General features: G+C 42.9%; 1 protein-coding gene across 4 annotated transcripts in view; it reads left to right on the plus strand.

The window, feature by feature from the left end:
* The window catches only part of GNG13 (G protein subunit gamma 13), a 52,091-nt gene that overhangs the window by 29,049 nt on the left and 2,188 nt on the right, over positions 1 to 20,854 (plus strand). For 2 of the 4 annotated variants that reach the window (XM_073636431.1, XM_073636428.1), the window contains one exon: positions 16,864 to 17,000. In XM_073636431.1, coding sequence (XP_073492532.1) covers positions 16,903 to 17,000 — 98 coding nt within the window. In that variant the 5' untranslated portion in view covers positions 16,864 to 16,902. Of the gene's footprint in view, positions 1 to 10,563; positions 10,822 to 16,333; positions 16,603 to 16,863; positions 17,001 to 20,854 lie in introns of those variants that run through there. The other 2 variants (XM_073636427.1, XM_073636429.1) reach the window with 2 other exon arrangements.

Genomic DNA, 20,854 nt, shown 5'->3' on the forward strand with positions numbered 1-20,854 from the left:
GAATCGGAGCTAATTGGCTTCTGCTCATACAGAGGTTTTTGGTCTGGCTAGAAAATAGTTTTGCCCTGGCAAGCGTTGGAAGAGCACAGTAGCCTTTATGTTGCCTGATCACCACAAGCGATGGCTGACGTCTTTCCAATTGCTTATGATTATTGGGTCATAGTCATTTAATTTTTTATTTTTTTTTTTCATGAGTACATGTGAAAGTGAGCTGCTCAAAGTGGACCCAAAGCCTAATCCAAATCTGTCCTATTTTATTCCCCTTCCCTGCTGTCCTAAAACCTAAAGTGCTTCTAAAACCTGCGTAATAGCTACCATCATCTGGTACCCAAAGACAACAGCTGGGGCGGGTCATGTGACGTTCAGGGATAGCCTGCCAATCGGCATATAATCCTGCCCTTTTACAACCATCTCATTCTGAGCTCCTTTGGGAGGTACGTCTGACCCGAAGCAGAGAGCCTGGAACAGGTTTTATGTTCGTTTTAGGTTAACAGCAATGTAGGAAAAAAAAGGTCCATACATAGAGAATAAGAAGGAACAGATACAGGACAGGAGAAGTGAAAGGCCCCTTGTACATCGTGATGTTCAGTGCACCAGGGTGGGACAGGCTGCAGCTGAACAGGACTGAACACTGCACATCATAGTACCGCTATTTTGGGCCCTGCACGTTCAGGGACAAAAGTCTGGAACACAGGTCTTGACTGCTGAGGCGCAATGGGCTTAGGTCCCAATTAACTTAACACCAAGGGATCAAATCCCCCACCACCCTTGCCCTTTACCCCACTAAAATAAGACACTTACAACCATTAGGATGGAAAGGGCAAGGCCACAGCTTTATTAAATTCCAACACATAACATGTAAACATATTTAACCAGTGCCAGTCACAGTCGTACTGTGAGCACCTAACCAAAAGAGGGAAGTGGGGCCTGTCCTTACCATAAGTGCTGGACAGACAGCCTACTTCCAATTTTCCATTCAAGGGCATAGCCCATTACAGCAACTTTAACTGCTGGCAAGGTCAAGAAAACTGCAGCAAGCTGTGACATACCATAGGAAAAAGGGGCGGGAGGGTGGGCAGCTCTTCCAATGATTCTGCCGAAAAGACCCAGAATTCCCTGGGGCACACGATTTCCTGAGCTCAGGCCCATCCCACCTGTCCCAACCAATCGTTTCCCTTGTCATGTACCTAGCCATGCCCCCATCAGTCAAGGCTCTCTTTCCCTAGGGAGGGGCTCAAGAGGCCTTCATTTGCTGTGCACATACAGAAAAAGAATAGATACTAGGATTTACACCCAGCATACAGGACAAGAGAAGTGGTACTGTGCAGAGTCCATACATACTGGTTAATAACAGATACTGGAAACTAAACCCAACATACAGAACAAGAGAAGTGTGGATGTGCAGCATGTATACAAAGGAACAAGAACAATAAGGCTACATTCACACTGGCAATTAAAGTGGATGTAAATGCGATTTATGAAATTGGAGCTGGGCACATATTTGTAGTGTTTTCTTATCTCTCTTCAAAGCACTGAGTCCCATGGCTGTCTCCTGCTCTGTTCTTCTGTTATCAGCCTGATAACTTCTGACAAGTTCTCCCTCAATTGAGATAAAAGCAGCCAGGAGTTTTGTGTTGGGAGGATGCCATAAATAGATTAGCAGAGCCCTGAACTATTAAACGAACAGTTCTGAAAGTCTCTACCTATGAGGAGAGGGGGTGTGTGCCTTTCCTCCAATCAGCTGTCTTGGCTGTATGCCTAGGCTTTACTGCAGTCCTGTATGCTGAGACAATACATACGGAACAAGAACAGATACTGTGAATTATGCTGGCCATACCTGGATCAAAATTCATCCTGTTCATCAGACTTGTGGTTAATGCCCCCTCTTAAGCTGCAGAGGTAGCGGGCGTGAGGGTTCACAAGCCACGGTAACAATGCTTTGCAAATAAAAAACAAAAACGCCGGCAACTCTGGAAATTCTTCTGTAATCTTTATTATAACATGACCATTAAAATGTGACAATACTTTGCACCTGTAGCAAAAATGATCACTCCTGTCATATTATACGACTGCTGCCGAACAAGCCCCATTCAAGCGAATGGAAACACATGCAATTGTGGTATTTGCGTGGTGTTTCAGTTTAGATGCAAGAACAAACTTAAAACCTAATGGCCGACATGTATGTAGTCCTTACAAAATCATACTTGCAGTACACACCCTAAAATGCGTTTACATTCAAGATGGTGCTGCTATAAGTATGTAGTGCTCACTCCTGTAGGAGCCGCTGGAAATTTGTCCAGGTTCTTCCCTATTAGCTTGCATCCAGGCGCATGGTCTCAGCGACATTTTTCTTCAATAACAAGTCTAGGGGTGTTTTTGTTGGGTTTTTTTTGGAGAACTTGGATGGGGTTGGGGGAATTGAGTGGGATACTCCAAAAACAGAAGCTATGTACAAGTTGAGGACAATTTACTCCTTTCTGTAAAGCTGAAGCAGAAGTCCTTGCATATAGCAAACTGTGGACTTGGCTTTGCAATAGAAGCAGTTAAATACGGGCTTCTTTCTTTAGAGCAATAAGAGCAGAATCCCTTCACAATAAATTAAATAAATTAAGCTCTTCAGGACACCAGCCAATTTTCCCTTTAGCAAACACACAGCTGACTCTCTAGTACAAGAGGGGTGGCAGAAGCCCCATAGTCCCTAAGATCTCTCACAGCAGTCTGTACTCACAAAATGTCCAGGGAAAGCTGGTTGCCTCCTTCCAACTTCCAAGCGACACTTTCCTCCAGTAATATCAGACTAGATCAGGGGTAGGCAACCTCGGCCCTCCAGCTGTGGTGAAACTACAAGTCCCATGAGACATTGCAAGACCCTGACAATCACAGGCATGACTCCTAGAGGCAGAGGCATGATGGGATTTGTAGTTTCACCACAGCTGAAGTGCCAAGGTTGGCTACCTCTGGACTAGATCTTCATCAGACAGCCCCTCGGTCAGCTCTCCGCAGCTTCAACATTCAGGCCTTCAGGTTGTCCATCTGAGGGCTCACGAACAGCAAGATTGTGGCAGCAAGCCCCCAAGGCTGGACTGATCCTCTGCAGGAAAAGACCTAGAGCCCTGTGTGTGCTCAGAGAATATATACAGTTACCCAACATGCCATCAGGGCCCTGCTCCCTGGGATAGGCCAGGGCTATATAAATATTCATGCTGCCATCTGTATAGCGCCACACCTATGATCCAGAGAGTTCTCTGTTTTCCTAGACAGTAGAGGGAATAAACAGACTAACAGCAGCTGAAAACACTGAGCAGACCTAACTAATCAACGGCAGCTGCACAGAATGCAGTGAGCAAGCTAAATTTTCCTAACCAAAACGCACACAGCTTCAGGCTGGGTTCACACTGGAACACGCAGTGAAATGGACCAAAAGATGCACAGGGGTCCTGTGCAATTCGCACTGAATCTGCTGCGGAGATGTGTGAAACCGACTCCATAGAGAGCCGGTCAAAGGCTCCTGCTATGCGAATTGGATGCAGAGAAACGCATCCAATTCGCAATAGTGTGAGTCATCACTAAATCTAAAGCCTCGTACACACGATCAGATTATCGGACGAACTTTCGTCTTTTGTTGCCTGCTAGTCTCATATTAAAAGTGAAATGCTTACTCAACATTCTTTCGTTTATGAGCATTCGTAGTCTTGCTCTTAAGATTTTTTTTTCAGACACAAACTGTACTAGTTAAAAGGAAATCGGACGTTGTGTTCACGTATGGTAAAAATTTTATAGCCTGCACATTTAGTTTTTATCGTCTGGAAATTTGGAATTGGCTGTCGAAAGTACCGTACTAACAATCTGAAAATCGGCAGATCGTTTGTCAAATTTATTTCTAATTTTCTTATCATGTGTACGGGCGTTTACTGATCCTAGCACCTATGTAGGAGGGTGCTGCATGTGTAATAAAATAATTAGCTCTATGCATTAACTGTAACTGTTGTTAACCTTTAAAGTGAACTTCCGTCCCTTTTTGTTTTTTTAAATAAGCCCCGTGATAGTCGCCGCTGGCACATTAAAAATTGGCATCTGCAGTATATTATAGAGTTTCCGCCTTTGTGCATGTATTAGGACTTACTTTAAACTCCGCATCCAGCAAGCAGCCATCCTGATGGTGGGCATCTGAAGCCCGCTGGGACTCTCTTCTGGGATTGGGTGCAGCTGGTTACCCAGCATGCACCTCCCGATCTCACGCATGTGCAGTTGGAATGAATCACGGCCCACTGTGTGTACAGCAGGTAAAACGTGATACTAGCGGTGGGGGACGCCCATTGACTCCTGGGATTGATGCTATTCCAGGAGCCAATGGAAAAATGGGAAATGACCTATCTCACCGCAACGAGGATGGATGGAAGTGCAGCCTTTTCTCTCAACAAAAGGTAGTTGAGGGGGGGGGGGACTGGAAAAAAAATCTATCGGAAAATGATTGGGGATGCGGTCGGCAATCGTTGCAGCCAATGTGGTAAATTAGGGGGGAACCCCGCTTTAAGTAACAGCCAAAACAATATACACATCCACTGCTGTTAGTACATACAAAATACAGGGATTGGTGGCCAATAACAGGACACCAGGCAGCTATACAAGGAAGAGCGCCGGCCTCTGGTGGTTGAGAGGAAACAATGAAAGATTTGTATATCATGAAGGGAAATTGAGAGACTCCAGGGATTTTAGGGGTGAAAAGGATCTTTTTAAAAATCGTTATACAGGATTTATATAGCGCCAACAGTGTGCGCAGCTATTTACAATATAGAAGGAGACAACACAGCAACAATACAATACAAGAGGGTTAGGAGGGCCCTGCTCCTGCAAGCTTACAATCTAATAGGGAGGGGCTGGTGGAACAAACGGTAATACCTGTGAGGGATGAACTGATTGGAGAAATTGAAGATTCCGTTGTTAGCTGAAGACAGGATAGGCTTCCCTGAAGAGATGAGTTTTCCGGGCTCACCTAAAAGTGGACAGAGTAGGAGATAGTCGGACAGATTGGGGTTAGTGAGTTCCACATGATGGGAGAGGCTCTGGAGAAGAGCATGGGAGGATCTTGTTATTCTATATGACCTATAATGATATACATATGCATGCTGAGCTGTATTTGCACATTACATATACAAGCTCTAGTATACTTTCTGGTTGTGAACCTCTTATCTCACTTTGAATTCTATCCCACAGGACTTGTCTATTGACTTGAAATACCCACAATGCTCCTGGTAGCCACTATCCATCATACCCATCATACCTAGCCTCCCTAGGAGCAGTTTTTTTTTGTTTTTTTTGTTCATGAAATACAATATTACATTTTTTTTTAAACAAAAAAAAAAAAAAAATATATATATATATATATAAATGGTGACGTGCCTTATGATTTGTGTAAAGCAGGAATTTTTTAGGACAAGTCTTCTCTAATACCAAACAGACCTCAACTGAAGGGTTACTAGCATCTGGTTGCAGTGCTCTGTGTCGGTAAACAGGGCTTTGTAGTAGTATGCAATGATGCCGATTGCCTCCAGAGAGGGGGAGGGGTTACAACAGATGGAAATCTAATAAGAGAATTTGCATTGTGATGCTCTAGTGGGGCTGCAGTCTGGTAACAACACAATCAATAAATGAGACTGCCCTTAGTGGTCTAATAAGGCATTTTTTAAATCTGCGTGTCAATCCTGCTTATAGGTGCATTACATCACTTGTAACCTTTACAAGCATACCTACCTCCAAGGCTGTAGGAATATGTCAAATGTCTCATGATTCCACCAATTATGGATAATGATGATTAGTCTACAGTTGCCATTCCCAGCTTGAATTCCTGCAGAGGTTGCTAGGGGTTCCTTGAGCTGTGTCTGATTGACCTCCCATCTGATGCTGCCTGCATAGTCCTGGGGCCAACGCCACTTGGAAGAGCCAGCTGCCTGTTATGGCCCGTACACACGATCCGAAAATCTGACGAAAAATTCCGCTTTCTACACTAACGTGCAATAATGGGATAGTTAGTAAAGAGCTTTCAAGAGCCGATCATGACAGTTCATCCGATATTATCCGATCGGAGAAACATGAACATTTTTCTCATACGATACCAGTATGATTTTCGATTAATCAGTACAGTTGTTGTCCGAAAATACAATACAAATACACTACAACACATTACATCACTTCCGATCTTTTATTCTGTCGTACGAGTATTTTCATAACTTTAGTAAACTCTTCATGTTCGATATACGACTAGCATGCAAAAAAAAAAAAAAAAACAGAAGATCCGTCTACTTATTTTCGGATTGTGTGTATGGGGCATAAGGGTAGCATGCTACCCACTGGCAATCAATGTATGAAAAATCCGTCCCAATGAGTTGGTTTTAGCAGGGGTTCCCCAAGAAAAAAAAAACATTTAAGGGTTCCTCTGAAGTAAAAAGATTGAGAAAGGCTGGTTTATTGATCATGTATTTATTAGCCCAGTCTTTATAGTTAATACAAAAAAGCATACCTAAATCCACAGGATGGTGGTCTAGAAGCTATCTGAGGCCCCTTTTATCTCACATGAACATCTTAAAGTGGTTGTAAACCATGCTTTTGTTATTTTTACCTACAAGTAAGCCTATAATAAGTCTTACCTGTAGGTAAAATTAATCTCTCCTAAATATTCACCCTGCATGCAGCCGCTGATGTCAGTGGTGCATGCGCTCTTAGACCCCTTTCACACTGGGGAGTTTGGGGCGTCGGCGGTACAACAGCGCTATTTTTAGCGCTGCTGTACCGTCGTTCTTGTAGCTGTATTCGGCCGCTAGCGGTGCGGTTTTAACCCCCGCTGGCGGCCAAAAAAGGGTTAAAATCCCTCGTACAGCGCGGCTATAGCTGCGGTATTGCCACGGTATAGCTGCGCTGTCCCATTGATTTCAATGGGCAGGAGCGGTGAAGGAGCGGTGAATACACCGCTCCTTCACCGCTCCAAAAAAGCGGTTTGCAGGACTTTTTTCACCGCCCTGCCTGCGCACCGCTTCAGTGTGAAAGCCCTCGGGTTTTCACACTGAACAAACAGCGGAGGCTGTTTAGGGGCGGTTTGCAGGCGGTATTTTTAGCGCAATACCGCCTGCAAACCGCCCCAGTGTGAAAGGGGTCTTAAGGTCTTCTGCTCCTACTTAACAGGAGGATAGTGGTAGATTTTAATGTAGAAAACTGCCGCAGAGCCCCACTAGATTGGACCCGTCAAGAACTGGACTTGGAAATCCGCTTCCACTAGGGGCAGAGTAACTGACCAGGACTACTTGTGGCAACTGGGGAGATCATGGTGAAAGCCAGAGACAACACAGAGTGTTCTGCATGCCTGCTTAGCAGTAATGAGAGCCCTGAGAAGGACTGAGGCATAAAATAAAGGTTAGCACCTGGTTTTCACCAGTGCTCCTGCAGGTGGAGACAATGCCCATATTGGGGTCCTCCGGCTCACCTGAGCAGGCCACAACTGAGAGCAGGCAAAAACGCCCTTGCAGTACTGGGGCATCGGAACAAGGAAGACACAGAGACACTAACGAGAACCACAGACTGAGTGTGCAGATGTGAAAATAGGAAATTGGGAGGAAGGCCTCAATGAGAGACCCTCCACTTGGTAGACCATATAGGTCTGGTACCTCGTCCTATAATCAATGATATACAAAATATGGACCCTAACAAACTAATTATAAGGACTATAGCGGTACCCAATTTTTGTAAAAAGTTTAAAAAAATATTTATTATATAATAAAAATTGCACATGTATACATATCAAAAAACATAAAAACCACACAAAAGCTGCACATAAAACATAACCAAAACCATCTAGTATCCTTGAATACAGGTTCTTGGTGGCTCCCCTATGGTGGAATCTATCTCACTCCACGTTGATCTGAGGACCGACCCGATGGGTACCTCTTTACCTACCTAATATACCTTGCATACCACTAGGTGTACACTATACGATTTGACTATGGATACCTAGTTCCAATTACACTAACGACTATCTTGGAAAACGAAGAGGAACGTTCTGTGGCATTATATGGTTGACAATGACCATGTGTAGGAGGACCTCTCAATGTGTTTCTATTTTGATGTTTTTGACTATTAACCACGAGTGTTCTTGCTAAAACCTTTTCTGAAAAAGCGGGCTATCTCCTGTGAAACGCAAATTGCATCGAAATTACAGCAACTCACTGTGCTCCAGCATAGGGGAGCCACCAAGAACCTGTGTTCAAGGAGTACTAGATGGTTTTGGTTATGTTTTATGTGCAGCTTTTGTGTGTTTTGTATGTTTTCTTATATGTATACATGTGCAATTTTTATTATATAATAAATATTTTTTGATACTTTTTACAAAAATTGGGTACCGCTATAGTCCTTATTTCTAGTTTGTTAGGGTCCAAATTGGGTGTGCAGATAACGAGGCTGGCTGGGGCTCACAGGCTAAACACACTGGTTCAGAGAAGTAAATTAGACTGAAGAGCAAGAAAGTGAAGGTAAGCTGGATGCAGGCAGAAGTGCACAGAATGACTAGAGCGGGATACAGGATGGGGGAACACTGGGATCAGGCTGGGACACAAGGCTGAAATCCTTGAAGACACTAGGAAATGCTGGGGATTCACTGGAGGCACAGGAAAACAATAGGAAAGTTATTGGAGAAAAAAAAAGAGGGTCCTGCTGCTAGAGCATGGACACTTAGCAATCCGCTTGCTAACCCTTTAAGATAGCGCCCCCTCTGTGATTGGTGGGAAGCCTGCAGCTGCATTGGAATGGAAAGACACAGTGCTGGAACATTGAACAGGTAAATGTGACACAACCCTCCTCTCTCCATCGGCAGAGCCAGAAGATATTCAAGCACCAGTGGCCAATTGTCAAGGATTTCTGTCTAGGAAATTGTTTAATGGTTTGAAATATTCCCTCATGTTGCCCTACTTTCTCTCTCCCACCCCCAGGCCCTCACATGGCCCACCCTGACACACCTGCCCTACATGCCAATTAGGGCCGTCTCCAAGTGCCACTTTAAAGAACTGCCAGCCTGCCTTACACAACTGAGCAGAGAGGGGGAAGGCAATGAGCAGAGGGATTGGTGCATGCAACCTTAGCTGTAATGCTCTGTGCAGTGTCTGTCACAAACTCAGCATAGAACAGATCACACCTAAATAACAAAGGGGTTTTCGTTCCTTTTTTAATTAGGAGAGCATCTGCTCCATTTTCTCAGGTTAGAGGCGTGGTGAAGGCATACAGCTTGCACAACTCATTATTAGGGTTGATTTATTAAAACTGGAGAGTGCAAAATCTAGTGCAGCTGTGCATAGTAGCCAATCAGCTACTAACGTCAGCTTGTTAAATTAAGCTTTGACAAAAAAAACAAACTGGAAGCTGATCTATGCAGAGCTGCACCAGATTTTGCACTCTCCAGTTTTAGTAAATTAACACAGAGTGTTTACAGTGCTCTGCTAATATAGAGTACGCTGTATCAAGAGCTCAAGCCCAGGAAATGATTATTTTAGTTCTTGAGCCTAATGAATGATGCCGCTGTCCCAGTGCCATTTCAAAATGGCACCTGCGACTCAAATGGTTATTGTTAGATGCATGCAATAAATATTACATACACTTTGATGTAGTTTGACATTTCGATGGGGCACAAACTTGACCAAAATGTCATGGTACAATGAACGTCAGTTAAAGCTGATAACTCCAACAAAAGCAAATATTGTCTAAATACAATACAATGTATTCCCTGTATGAATCTCGGCGTGCTTTGTGTATTTCTACCAGATCTGTGCAGTAATCTGGCTTGAAACTTTGCTATTGTGCAGGAGATTCCTGTAATTAGGACCGGTCACTGCTACTTACTCTCCTTGTGCAGGGTGACTGTTCATGTATATACCCCCTCTTTAGTTTTCTGCAGGCAGCCTGTAGTGGTTGGGGTCTGCTGCACACCTCCTACAGCTCTTCTCTTTATAGATGTGATGTCACTACCTTTTTTTTTTTTTTTTTTTTTTTTTTTTTTTTACAAATTAACCTCTTGGGGCTGGTGCCTCTTTGCCCTTTGAAGAGGTTTAGGATGTCGGGAGGCAGGGTGGGGTTTATGATCATTTGACCACCGTGACTGGCGATCGCATGATCTTTCCGTTAACTATGTAACTATGCCGGGAGCGTGCATGGCACATGCGCTCTAGTCACCGCTATATTTACACTAATTCACACAAATATGCGGCCGCTTGGTGCCAAGGCCCACACGTCGAGAGGCTGCATATTTGTGTGCATTCGGCACCAAGGGGTTAATATCCTTTGTGATTGCTGAGGAATATTTAAATGAATGGGGTCTGGAGTTCAGCTTTAAATTTTCTCCTGTCAAGCCCTGTGAATGACCTATGGAGCTGATCCAGGAGAGAATACGTTTGATCCCTTACAAGTAACTCTGTGTTAGTTTAAGCCATCGGCAGAGCCGGAAGATATTCAAGCACCAGTGGCCAATTGTCAAGGATTTCTGTCTAGGAAATTGTTTAATGGTTTGAAATATTCCCTCATGTTGCCCTACTTTCTCTCTCCCACCCCCCAGGCCCTCACATGGCCCACCCTGACACACCTGCCCTACATGCCAATTAGGGCCGTCTCCAAGTGCCACTTTAAAGAACTGCCAGCCTGCCTCCCCAGCCCAGTGGAACATTCAAATCTCATTCAAATCCTGTGCATCATTTGACTTGTGCTGAGAGCTCATGCAAAGCGGGATCTGAACACACAGAGCAGAGAGCCCACGATAAGAACTTGGTGTGTCTGGAGTCTGCCTGAGCCCAGGTAAGAGAGCTTGACTTGCTAGGAAGATTATTACTATTTATCTAATATGGGGTTCGACTCTGCACTACAAAATGGCTTTACAGAAGGATCTTCGATTTAAGGACATGGATTTCGGAGCATGACCATTTTAGTATATTTTCTAGAAATTAGGACCTCAACTATACAAGAACAAACCTGGAATTATGGACATTTTTAAAAAGTGGAAGTATTTTCCTGGGCAACCAGTCAGATTACAGGAATTGTAGATATAGATATAGTGTAATTCCAACTGAATAACTCCTGAATTTCATGACTAGTGCATATTGTGAAAAATGTGTTTTTGGGGGAACAATGGAAATGTTAGAACCTTATCAATAGAAAAAAGAATACAAAAAGTTAACTTCATCAGGAAATATAAGAACCCAAGTACAAGCTGTGGCCAAAAGTTTTGAAATTGACACAAACATGAATTTTCACAAAGTCTGCTGCTTCAGTGTTTGTCAGATGTTACTATGGTATACCAAAGTATAATTACAAGCATTTCATAAGTGTCAATGGCTTTTGATGACAATTACATTAAGTTTATGCAAAGAGTCAATATTTGTAGTGTTGACCCTTCTTTTTCTAGATGCCTGCAATTCTCCCTGGCACTCACTCAACTTCTGGGCCACATCCTGGCTGATGGCAGCCCATTCTTGCATAATCAATGTTTGGAGTTTGTCAGAATTTGTGGGGCTTTTTTTGTTCACCCGCCTCTTGAGGATTGACCACAAGTTCTCAATGTTATTAAGGTCTGGGGAGTTTCCTGGCCATGGACCCAAAATGTTAATGTTTTGTTCGCAAAAGCCACTTAGTTATCACTTTTGCCTTAGTCTGCTCCATCATGCTGAAAAAGGCATTACTTACCAAACTGTTCTTGGATGGTTGGGTTGCTCTCAGAGGATGTCTTTGTACCATTCTTTATTTATGGCTGTGTTCTTAGGCAAAATTGTGAGTGAGCCAATTCCCTTGGTTTAGAAGCAACCCACCCCACACATGAATGGTCTCAGGATGCCTTACTTTTGGCATGGCTCAGGACTGATGGTAGCGCTCACCTTTTTTTCTCCAGAAAAGTTTTTTTTGGATGCCCCAAACAATTGGAAAGGAGATTCATCAGAGAAAATTACTTTACCCCAGTCCTCAGCAGTCCCATCCCTGTACCATTTGCAGAAAAACAGTCTGTCCCTTATGTTTTTCCTGGAGAGAAGTGGCTTCTTTGCGGCCCTTCTTGGCACCAGGCCATCCTCCAAAAGTCTTCACCTTACTGTGCATGCAGATGCACTCACACCTGTCTGCTGCGATTCCTGAGCAAGTTCTGCACTGGTGGTGCCCCGATCCCGCAGCTGAATCAAATGTAGGAGACGGTCCTGGCACTTGCTGGACTTTCTTGGGCACCCTGAAGCCTTCTTCACAAATGCAGTGGAAATGTTTTTATGGGATTAAGTTTATGTGCAATTAATTGCAATTCATCTGATCAATCTTCATAACATTCTGGAGTATATGCAAATTGCCATCATAAAAAGGCAGCAGACATTGTGAAAATGTATATTTGTGTCATTTTCTAAACTTTTGGCCACAGCTGTACATCAGGATCAGTGGACCCCAACTGTTGGGGGCTAAATGTATTTCTCAGAACCATTTAATGTAAAGTACTTTGGACTTTTGTAGCTGAACTTCTAAACTTGCGGCAAATTTGAAGCCAGTTAAGGTTTACTTGGTTCACATAGACCCACTAATATAATAACTAGGTATTATTAAAGTGAGTTTCAATATTTATTCTAGCATTTGCCACTTGAAATGTGCCTTAAAATTTCAGGAAAATTCAGGAAATTGGTAGAAAAGGATGCCGTTTCTCTGTCCTATATGCCCACATCCTCAAATACATGTAAAAGAGAAAAATTTTTATAGCAATGGATTTTTTTTCTGGGCATATAGAACGGGTTACCAAAAAGTTAATTCATAAAATTATAAAGTTTATTATACACATATTAAAATTGTATGTAATCACCATAGCCAGTGTTTGCAAAGTGAAGGTCACAAATCTTATTTCAATTCAACATCCACGTTAGCTCAACTAGTTTTGAATGCTTCAAACATCTTCCTCAGGAGGACATGTGAACAATATCCATATAGGAAAACCTAGTAGTGTAAAATCCAAAGTTTCCAATACAGTTTGCTGGAGTGGAAATTCTCAAATCCAGAAGGGGACAGCTGAGGAATGTGAAGATAGTAGGCTAAAAAGGTATAATAAATCTCCACTATAGTCCTCCACTTCTTTTTACATCAGAAGCAAAGAGCTTCAAAGCCAAAGGGCTAAATATTCATGCAAGAATCCAAATCAGTTCTGGAGTTCAATCCTACTATTCATAGAGGGGTTGCAACAGTACAACCAGATCCTTAACCACAATAGTAAAATATGTATTTCAGATAGTTTGAAGTATCTGCTGATTATTAAACGCCGTCCCCCAGGCAGATCCCATTAAAATGTTAGGACATTGAAGTATTTATACCTTTGTGACAAGGCCTGCTGTAAAGCTGGCCATATATCTGCATGGGTAAAATCTGTAGGCACAGGCCAAACTCCCGGAGGTTGGTCTCTCAGACAACTTTCCAAATAATAATCAATAATGCTGGTTATTTACTGTGCATATATGTTTATGCCTGTGGAGTGTGGAAGAATAGCCAGACACTACTCCTGGTGCTCAGTAGAAAAAATAAATAGCAATTGGACAAGGTCTTCAAACCTCTCTCATTGAGTTTATCAACCAGGAAACATTAGACAGAGGTGTCTGGTGCCTCCTACACATGTAAGACTGTTTAGCTTTCTTTTCATTTCCAAGGAAACATTTGTGGCTCCTTCACACTGTCGCTGTGCGTCAATGGGCATTGTGTTAAGGCAGCACACTTAACGTGAATGGGCCACCTAAGCTATAAAACGGGTGCATAAACCCCATTTCTGGCACTACACCACACAGTGCATTGCTGTGCTGCAATGCATGTCCATCAGCAAGGTGTGTTGGGATGCCATTCAGAATTCCCCAATGCATGCAAGAAGTGTTGCCGCAATGCAGTATTATAAATGTTCAAGGGGTTAATATGGCGCACAATGGAGGTAGCCGAGTACATATAACTAAAAATGGTGGGGGGAAGGGGGTGGGTTGGGGGTTCCTGGGAGGGGGAACTTGATGGTGGTAGTTAATGTTTCACAACAAGTTCGGGTATTAGTCCATGTAAGGATAAAATGATGCTGAATAAATGGAAGGCAGCCAGTCTATAAAAGCTAGAAGAAGCTCTGGAACAAATAAAAAAGAAAGAAGGACGGCGCCCTCTAAGTGCAGCATGTATGTTAAAAATATTTATTACAATAGATAAAAACACTCACATTTGAGTTGCTAAAAACCAGCATGTAAAGTCGTTTCATCCGCGTGCTCTCGGGGGAAGTGGGTGTCAGGGGCCAGTGGAGGGGCATAGCCTGATGAAGGAGCACGCATGCTCCGAACGCGAAGCACCGCCCGCCTCACCCCGCTCCCGGAAGTGAAGACGCAGGTCAGCACGGCGCTCCACGGAGGATCCATGACCGATATCCTGGCCACCCGGAGGCTCTGAGGACCCTCGGCACCACCGGAACAGCTACCAGGACCCAGGTTACAGGACTCACATCCCAGGAACCCCTCCACTGGCCCGTGACACCCACATCCCCCGAGAGCACGCGGATGAAACGACTTTACATGCTGGTTTTTAGCAACTCAAATGTGAGTGTTTTTATCTATTGTAATAAATATTTTTAACATACATGCTGCACTTAGAGGGCGCTGTCCTTCTTTCTTTTTTATTTCTTCTTTAGTATTATAAATGTACCTTTAAAGTCTATCCCCAGCCCAACCTGGGCTAGAGATAGGCTTTTTTTTTTTTTTTTTTTTTAAGCTTTGAATACAAGACGTTTTAAATGCCCTGTATTCCCACTGTGAAAAATTCCCTTTGTTTTCCTGTTCTGACACCTGGATAGAAAGTGAAATCTCCCAATGAGGACCCAGGCATAATAAAATCCTGACCGGAGGTTCTAAGCCTTTCTCCCTCTAATAGAAGTTGTGTTTTTATTGCAGTCTGTGTCCGCATTCAAGATTTCTCCTCGCTTCCTGTTATTTCTGACTCCTATCCAATAGGCAAGAAGTTTCTAAATAGGGGTGCAAAAACCAATTAAAAAACAAAAAAAAACCTGACTTGTTAATACAGCAACAGGGTTGTTTTAAGTCAGTATAGTGACAAAATCCGCTTTGTAACTAGGATACATCACCTATCTTGTAATGTTAAGCTGCTACAGATGTTTGAAGTGTCAGTTGAGTCCACTGGGAAATGTTCTAATTTCACATAGTGCTGGGGGGGTTCTGCACTTGTCTAAGAATTATCATACATATCAGGCATATATTAGTGTTATTATTTAGGGAGTCCTCCAGAAAGGAAGGAAGGAAAATACAAAAAAAAAATAAAAATATTCAGGCTGCCATTGCGGAACTCTTCTTTTGAAAATGGCAGCTGCCTGACTATCGTGGTTCACATTTGCAAGCTTAAGTTGAGGAGATATATATATATATATATTTTATATATATATATTTTATATATATTTTATATATATATATTTTATATATATATATATATATATATATATATATATATATATATATATATATATATAGAGAGAGAGAGAGAGATCTCTATCTATATCTATATTTTACACTAAAGCCCCTTTTACATGGCCTGGATCCGGTTTTGCTCACCAGGGATCTGTCTGCTGATCCCCTGCGGAGCTGAGCGAGTGGATGACAGGTCCGTGTTCACTCCGCTTGTGCAGCACACACACACAGACTGCTCTGCTCAACTGCCCTCCGATCCAAGCTGGCCAAGAGGAGGGGGCAAATTTTTTTCTGTTTGTTTTTGCCAGATCCAATCGGAGGTAGCAGGGTATAAACTAACAAGCTGTTTACATCTGACAAGCCATAAAGGAGAATGGAGGGTCTGATCAGGTCCATCTGAAAAACAGACAGGCAGACCCGATCAGACCTTTTGTGTGAAAGGGGGTTTAAATGCTTAGTTTAAAAAAAAAAAAAAAACACTTTCATCAGCTGATTTAATAACTAAGTCTGACGATTTTTTTTTTTTTCATCTTTTAATCATTGCCCATGTTTTAGGTTAAAGCCTAACTCCATGTTTATTGTCACTTTAAATAGTTTGTTTGGACCAAGCTGGCCCAAATGAACTATTTACTGCATTAATAGGCTCACTTGCTGGGTGCGCTATACTAACTGTATGGAGCCTCAGCTACATGCAGTATATGGTGTTCCAGCAGTACACGCACTATCTGTGTAATTCCTCTGAAAGGAAGATGTGAGGCGTTAGGTAACATGAGTATTGCAATAAGAATTCTTGCAAGAAAAGCAATTTCCTTACAAACACTGTTTTGCAATACTTGTGTTAGCATCTACAATTTGGCCCGATACACTCAACCCGTTTGTTAACTTGCATAGCCAAACATGCTAAAATGTATAATATGAAGAGGGAAAACTCATCTTGCAGTGGCCAAGGAAATGAGGAAACTTTGCAAATTCTTACCTGCTTCTATTATGTGGATACTAACAGACACCATTGTAGTAACCTCCTCAGACTGAAAGAAATAGAAGTGCTTAGTGGGGGGCGTCTTGATGCTTGATATGTTCAGTTTCATGATTGGAACTCCAGAACAGCTTGTAAAACCAGCCAGCCCATCAGGTGAGCAGTGAATGAGATTTTTGGGGGTGTTTTCGGTGAGCTAAGAAGACATAGCATTGCCGAAATCTTAATTTGTTTTGTCAGTCACATCTGGCTGCAGACTGAAATGGAAAAGTAATTAAGGAAATTAAAATTAAAACATATCTATTTTTATAGCATTTATAAATCTGTATTATTTAAAAAAAAAAAATGATGATGCCAGAGGACAGTAGTGTTCAATTTTTGTCAGTTTTTATAATAGCATGCGTTCTTCTCTTCTAGTATATTCCCTGCTGGCTTTACCCCTTTCTATTGGTCACCATGGATGAGATGGACGCGCCGCAGATGAAGAAGGAGGTGGAGAGTCTAAAGTATCAGCTGGCTTTCAAACGAGAGATGTCTTCCAAGTCTATACCTGAGTGAGTATGGTAGGGGACCAAATGATCCATCCTGGTCCCCTTTCTGACTTCAGCTGGTTAGAGGGGTGCTCAAACCATGGCCCGCGGCCTCATGCTATGGGATGGCGGGTAGGCTTTCCCAGATCGCGGGTTGTCGACCCACCATCCCAGAGCATCACAGTGAGTAGAACCTGAAGTGGAGGAAGCAGGCATCCAAGGAGGAAACGGGAGCTGCACAAGACAGTCCTAGTCCTAGGCGGAATGATACCAAGTGCAATCTGCCTCTGATCCCTTCTAGCAGCCTGGAGAGTGATACCAGCAGCAGCTGCAAGAGAGAAGGGTTATATATTAACCACTTGCCGACCAGCCGCCATCATTTTACTGCGGTAGGTCGGCACGATCCTGCAAGCCATCGTAGCTATATGTCGGCTTGTGGGATCGGGATAGCAGGGGCGCGCCTGCTGCACTACGGGGGTGTCAATGCTCGTGGCCGCCGGTCACAATGACCGCCGGCCACGATCGATCGCGGGCACGAGAGGCAGAACACGGAAGTGTGTGTGTTTTAACACACAAATCCATGTTCTGTTCTGCGAGTAGTGACAGATCGTGTGTTCCTAATAGCTGGGAACCACGATCCGTCACTTCCTTTAGTCAGTCCCCTCCCTCTTCAGTTAGAAACATGTAGCAGGGAACACAGTTAACCCCTTCCTTGCCAGTGAAATTTTTACAGTAATCAGTGCATTTTTATAGCATTGATCGCTGTATAAATGCCAATGGTCCCAAAAATGTGTCAAAATTGTCCGCCATAATGTCGCAGTCCCGATAAAAATCACAGATCGCCGCCATTTCTAGTAATAAAAAAAAAAAAAAATGCTATAAATCTATCCCCTATTTTGTAGACGCTATAACTTTTGCGCAAACCAAACAATATAGGCTTATTGGAATTTTTTTTACCAAAAAATATGTAGAAGAATACATATCGGCCTAAACTAGAAAAATTTGCTTTAAAAAAAAAAAAAAAAAAAAAAAGGGATATTTATTATAGCAAAAAGTACAAAATATTGTGTTTTTTTTCAAAATTCTCCCTCTTTTTTTCTTTATAGTGAAAAAAATTAAAAACGCAGAGGCGATCAAATACCACCAAAAGAAAGCTCTGTTTGTGGGAAAAAGAGGACGTCAATTTTGTTCTGGTGCAGCGTCGCACGACCGTGCAATTGTCAGTTAAAGCGACACAGTGCCGAATCACAAAAAATGGCCTGGTCATTCAGCAGCCAAATCTTTCGGGGCTGAAGTGGTTAACCACTTGCTTACTGGGCACTTATACCCCCCGTGTGCCCAGGCCAGCTTTCAGCGCTGTCGCACTTTGAATGACAATTGCGCAATCATGCAACACTGTACCCAAACCACATTTTTATCATTTTTTTTCACACAAATAGAGCTTTCTTTTGGTGGTATTTAATCACCACAGGAGTTTTTTATTTTTTGCTAAAAAAAAGCCTGAAAATTTTGAAAAACAAAACATTTTTCAAAAGTTTGTAATAAAATTTTGTAAACAGGTAATTTTTCTCCTTCACTGATGTGCGCTGATGAGGCTGCACTGATAGGTGACACAGATGACGAGCCACTAATTGGCAGCACTGTGTGGCACCGATGTCCTTGTAACAGAAGCTGGTTACCGGCTTTCTTCCTTTTTCCTGACAGCACGAGGAGAAAAAGAGCTAATAACTGGCTACTGTTTACTTCCATGACCAGCTGTCATTGGCTGACAGCTGATCACATGGTAGAGAAAATCCAAGAAGTTAACGCCGCTCCAGGTGATCCCAATGAAATAGATCCGGATATGCTGAGTGCAAACCACGACTCGCCACCGAAGGTAATAGGTAAAGAAGAAACCGCTGCATACCGCCAATATTGATCCAGCGCAGATTTATTTGAACAAACTGGTACTCATGACTGTCAACCAAGACAAGGACAACGGAGAGGTGACGCGTTTCACACTGCAATAGTGCTTCTTCAAAAATCTTTTAAACGTGTCACCTCTCCATTGTCCTTGTCTTGGTTGGCAGTCATGAGTACACCAGTTTGTTCAAATAAATCGACGTTGGATCAAAATTGCCGGTGTGCAGGTGTTTCTTCTTTTCCTTCTGATCACATGGTAAAGGGCCACTTGGCCCTTTACCCTGTTCTGTGATCAGCTGAGTACGAAGAACTTGACGATCACAGACCGTGCTGCCCGCTTACCGCAGGGTGTGTGAGAGCAGCACGATTACGGAAGGACATCTATTGACGTCTTCCCGGCACTGGAAGCCCACACTGTAATGGTCTTTCGGCTATAGCACGGTCGGAAAGTGGTTAAACATCACTTAGTTTTGCAATGGGCAAATTTAGCATTTTTAAAAAAAAAGGGTTAGTAGGCTGCTTCAACACTGATTCACAACAGCAGAGCAGTGCATTTGTAGATTAGCTGCACCGAGCCGTTGACTTCTATTATATCCTGCAGGTTTGGTGCAATTTCTGAGAGTGCAGCACATCCAACAAGATGTCATAGAAGTCTATGGCTCAGTGCAGCTAACTCACAGGAAAGCAGAGGGTGCACTGTGGATAAACCGCAGCACATCAGTGTGAAAGCAGCCAATAGGGTAGGGGGCTTAGAACAGTAAGGGCTCATTTACATTTGCAGTTTGGGGGGCAGTAAAACCCCATAGTTCATTGTAGCCCATGAACGGTTACCAGATCATTTAACGTGTTACTAAACCCTCAACAGTAAAATCAGTCTGTATATGCAGTAAAGAATGCTTGTTATACTCACTGTGGAACCTAAGAGGTTAATCCTCTGCATTGTGTAAAAAGACTGTTTAAACCTGTCTTCTCTGATCCTCCCCTTTTGGGGGCACTCTGCACATGCTTAGTTTAGTGTGTATTGCTAAAGAGTTTTTTTTTTTCCTGGGAAGGTATATGTGATCAGCACTGTCCAGACAGAGGGTCAGGGGTCCTGAACCCTCATAGGACAGTCAGAGTAGAATTAAAACTCCTCCTACAAGCTTTAACCAGGCACTGATAGAAGTCACAAAACTGCTATAATACTGCTGATGAGAAAAGATATTTAGCAGTTTATATTTACTAAAATAATTGCATTTCCATGTTCTGTGTACTGTGGGAGACCAGATATAGTGAATGCAGGGTCCTGGGTTAAGTAACACTTTAACCACTTCCGGACTGCCCACCATCGTTTTACGACGGTACTTTGAAGGAAGATATTGTTGTTATGGCAGCAGCTAGCTGTCATAACCCAGGTATCCTCTTCTTCAATGAGCGGTCCGGTTTAAGATAAAAGTGGTCTCTGCCGCAGATTCACAAGAACACTTTTATCGGGGGGGGCCCTCTCCCGCCGTGATCTGGTGCCCTCCGCCGCTTACCGAAGCTGTCAGCAGCGGCGATCAGATCCTTCTTGTGGCCTCACATGGAGACGAGTGAGGGGAAGATGGCCCCCATCCGTCTCCATATCATTGCTGGGCGGAAGCGACGTTAAAACGTCACTTCTGCCCATAGCTCTTAAAGGGCCATTTTTTTTTTTTTTCATTTTTTTAAATGACAAAATAATTTTTTTTTTTATTGCATTTTAGTGTAAATATGAGGTCTTTTTGACCCCAGATCTCATATTTAAGAGGTCCTGTCATGCTTTCTTCTATTACAAGGGATGTTTACATTCCTTGTAATAGGAATAAAAGTGACACATTTTTTTTTTTTAAAAAACAGTGTAAAAATAAAAAAAAAAAAAAGGTAAAATAAATAAGGAAAAAAAAAAAAATTTTTAAATGCGCCCCGTCCCGACGAGCTTGCGTGCAGAAGCGAACGCATACGTGAAAACGGTGTTC

Source organism: Aquarana catesbeiana, linkage group LG06 (genome assembly GCF_042186555.1).
Source record: "Aquarana catesbeiana isolate 2022-GZ linkage group LG06, ASM4218655v1, whole genome shotgun sequence".
NCBI classification, from domain to species: Eukaryota; Metazoa; Chordata; class Amphibia; order Anura; family Ranidae; genus Aquarana; species Aquarana catesbeiana.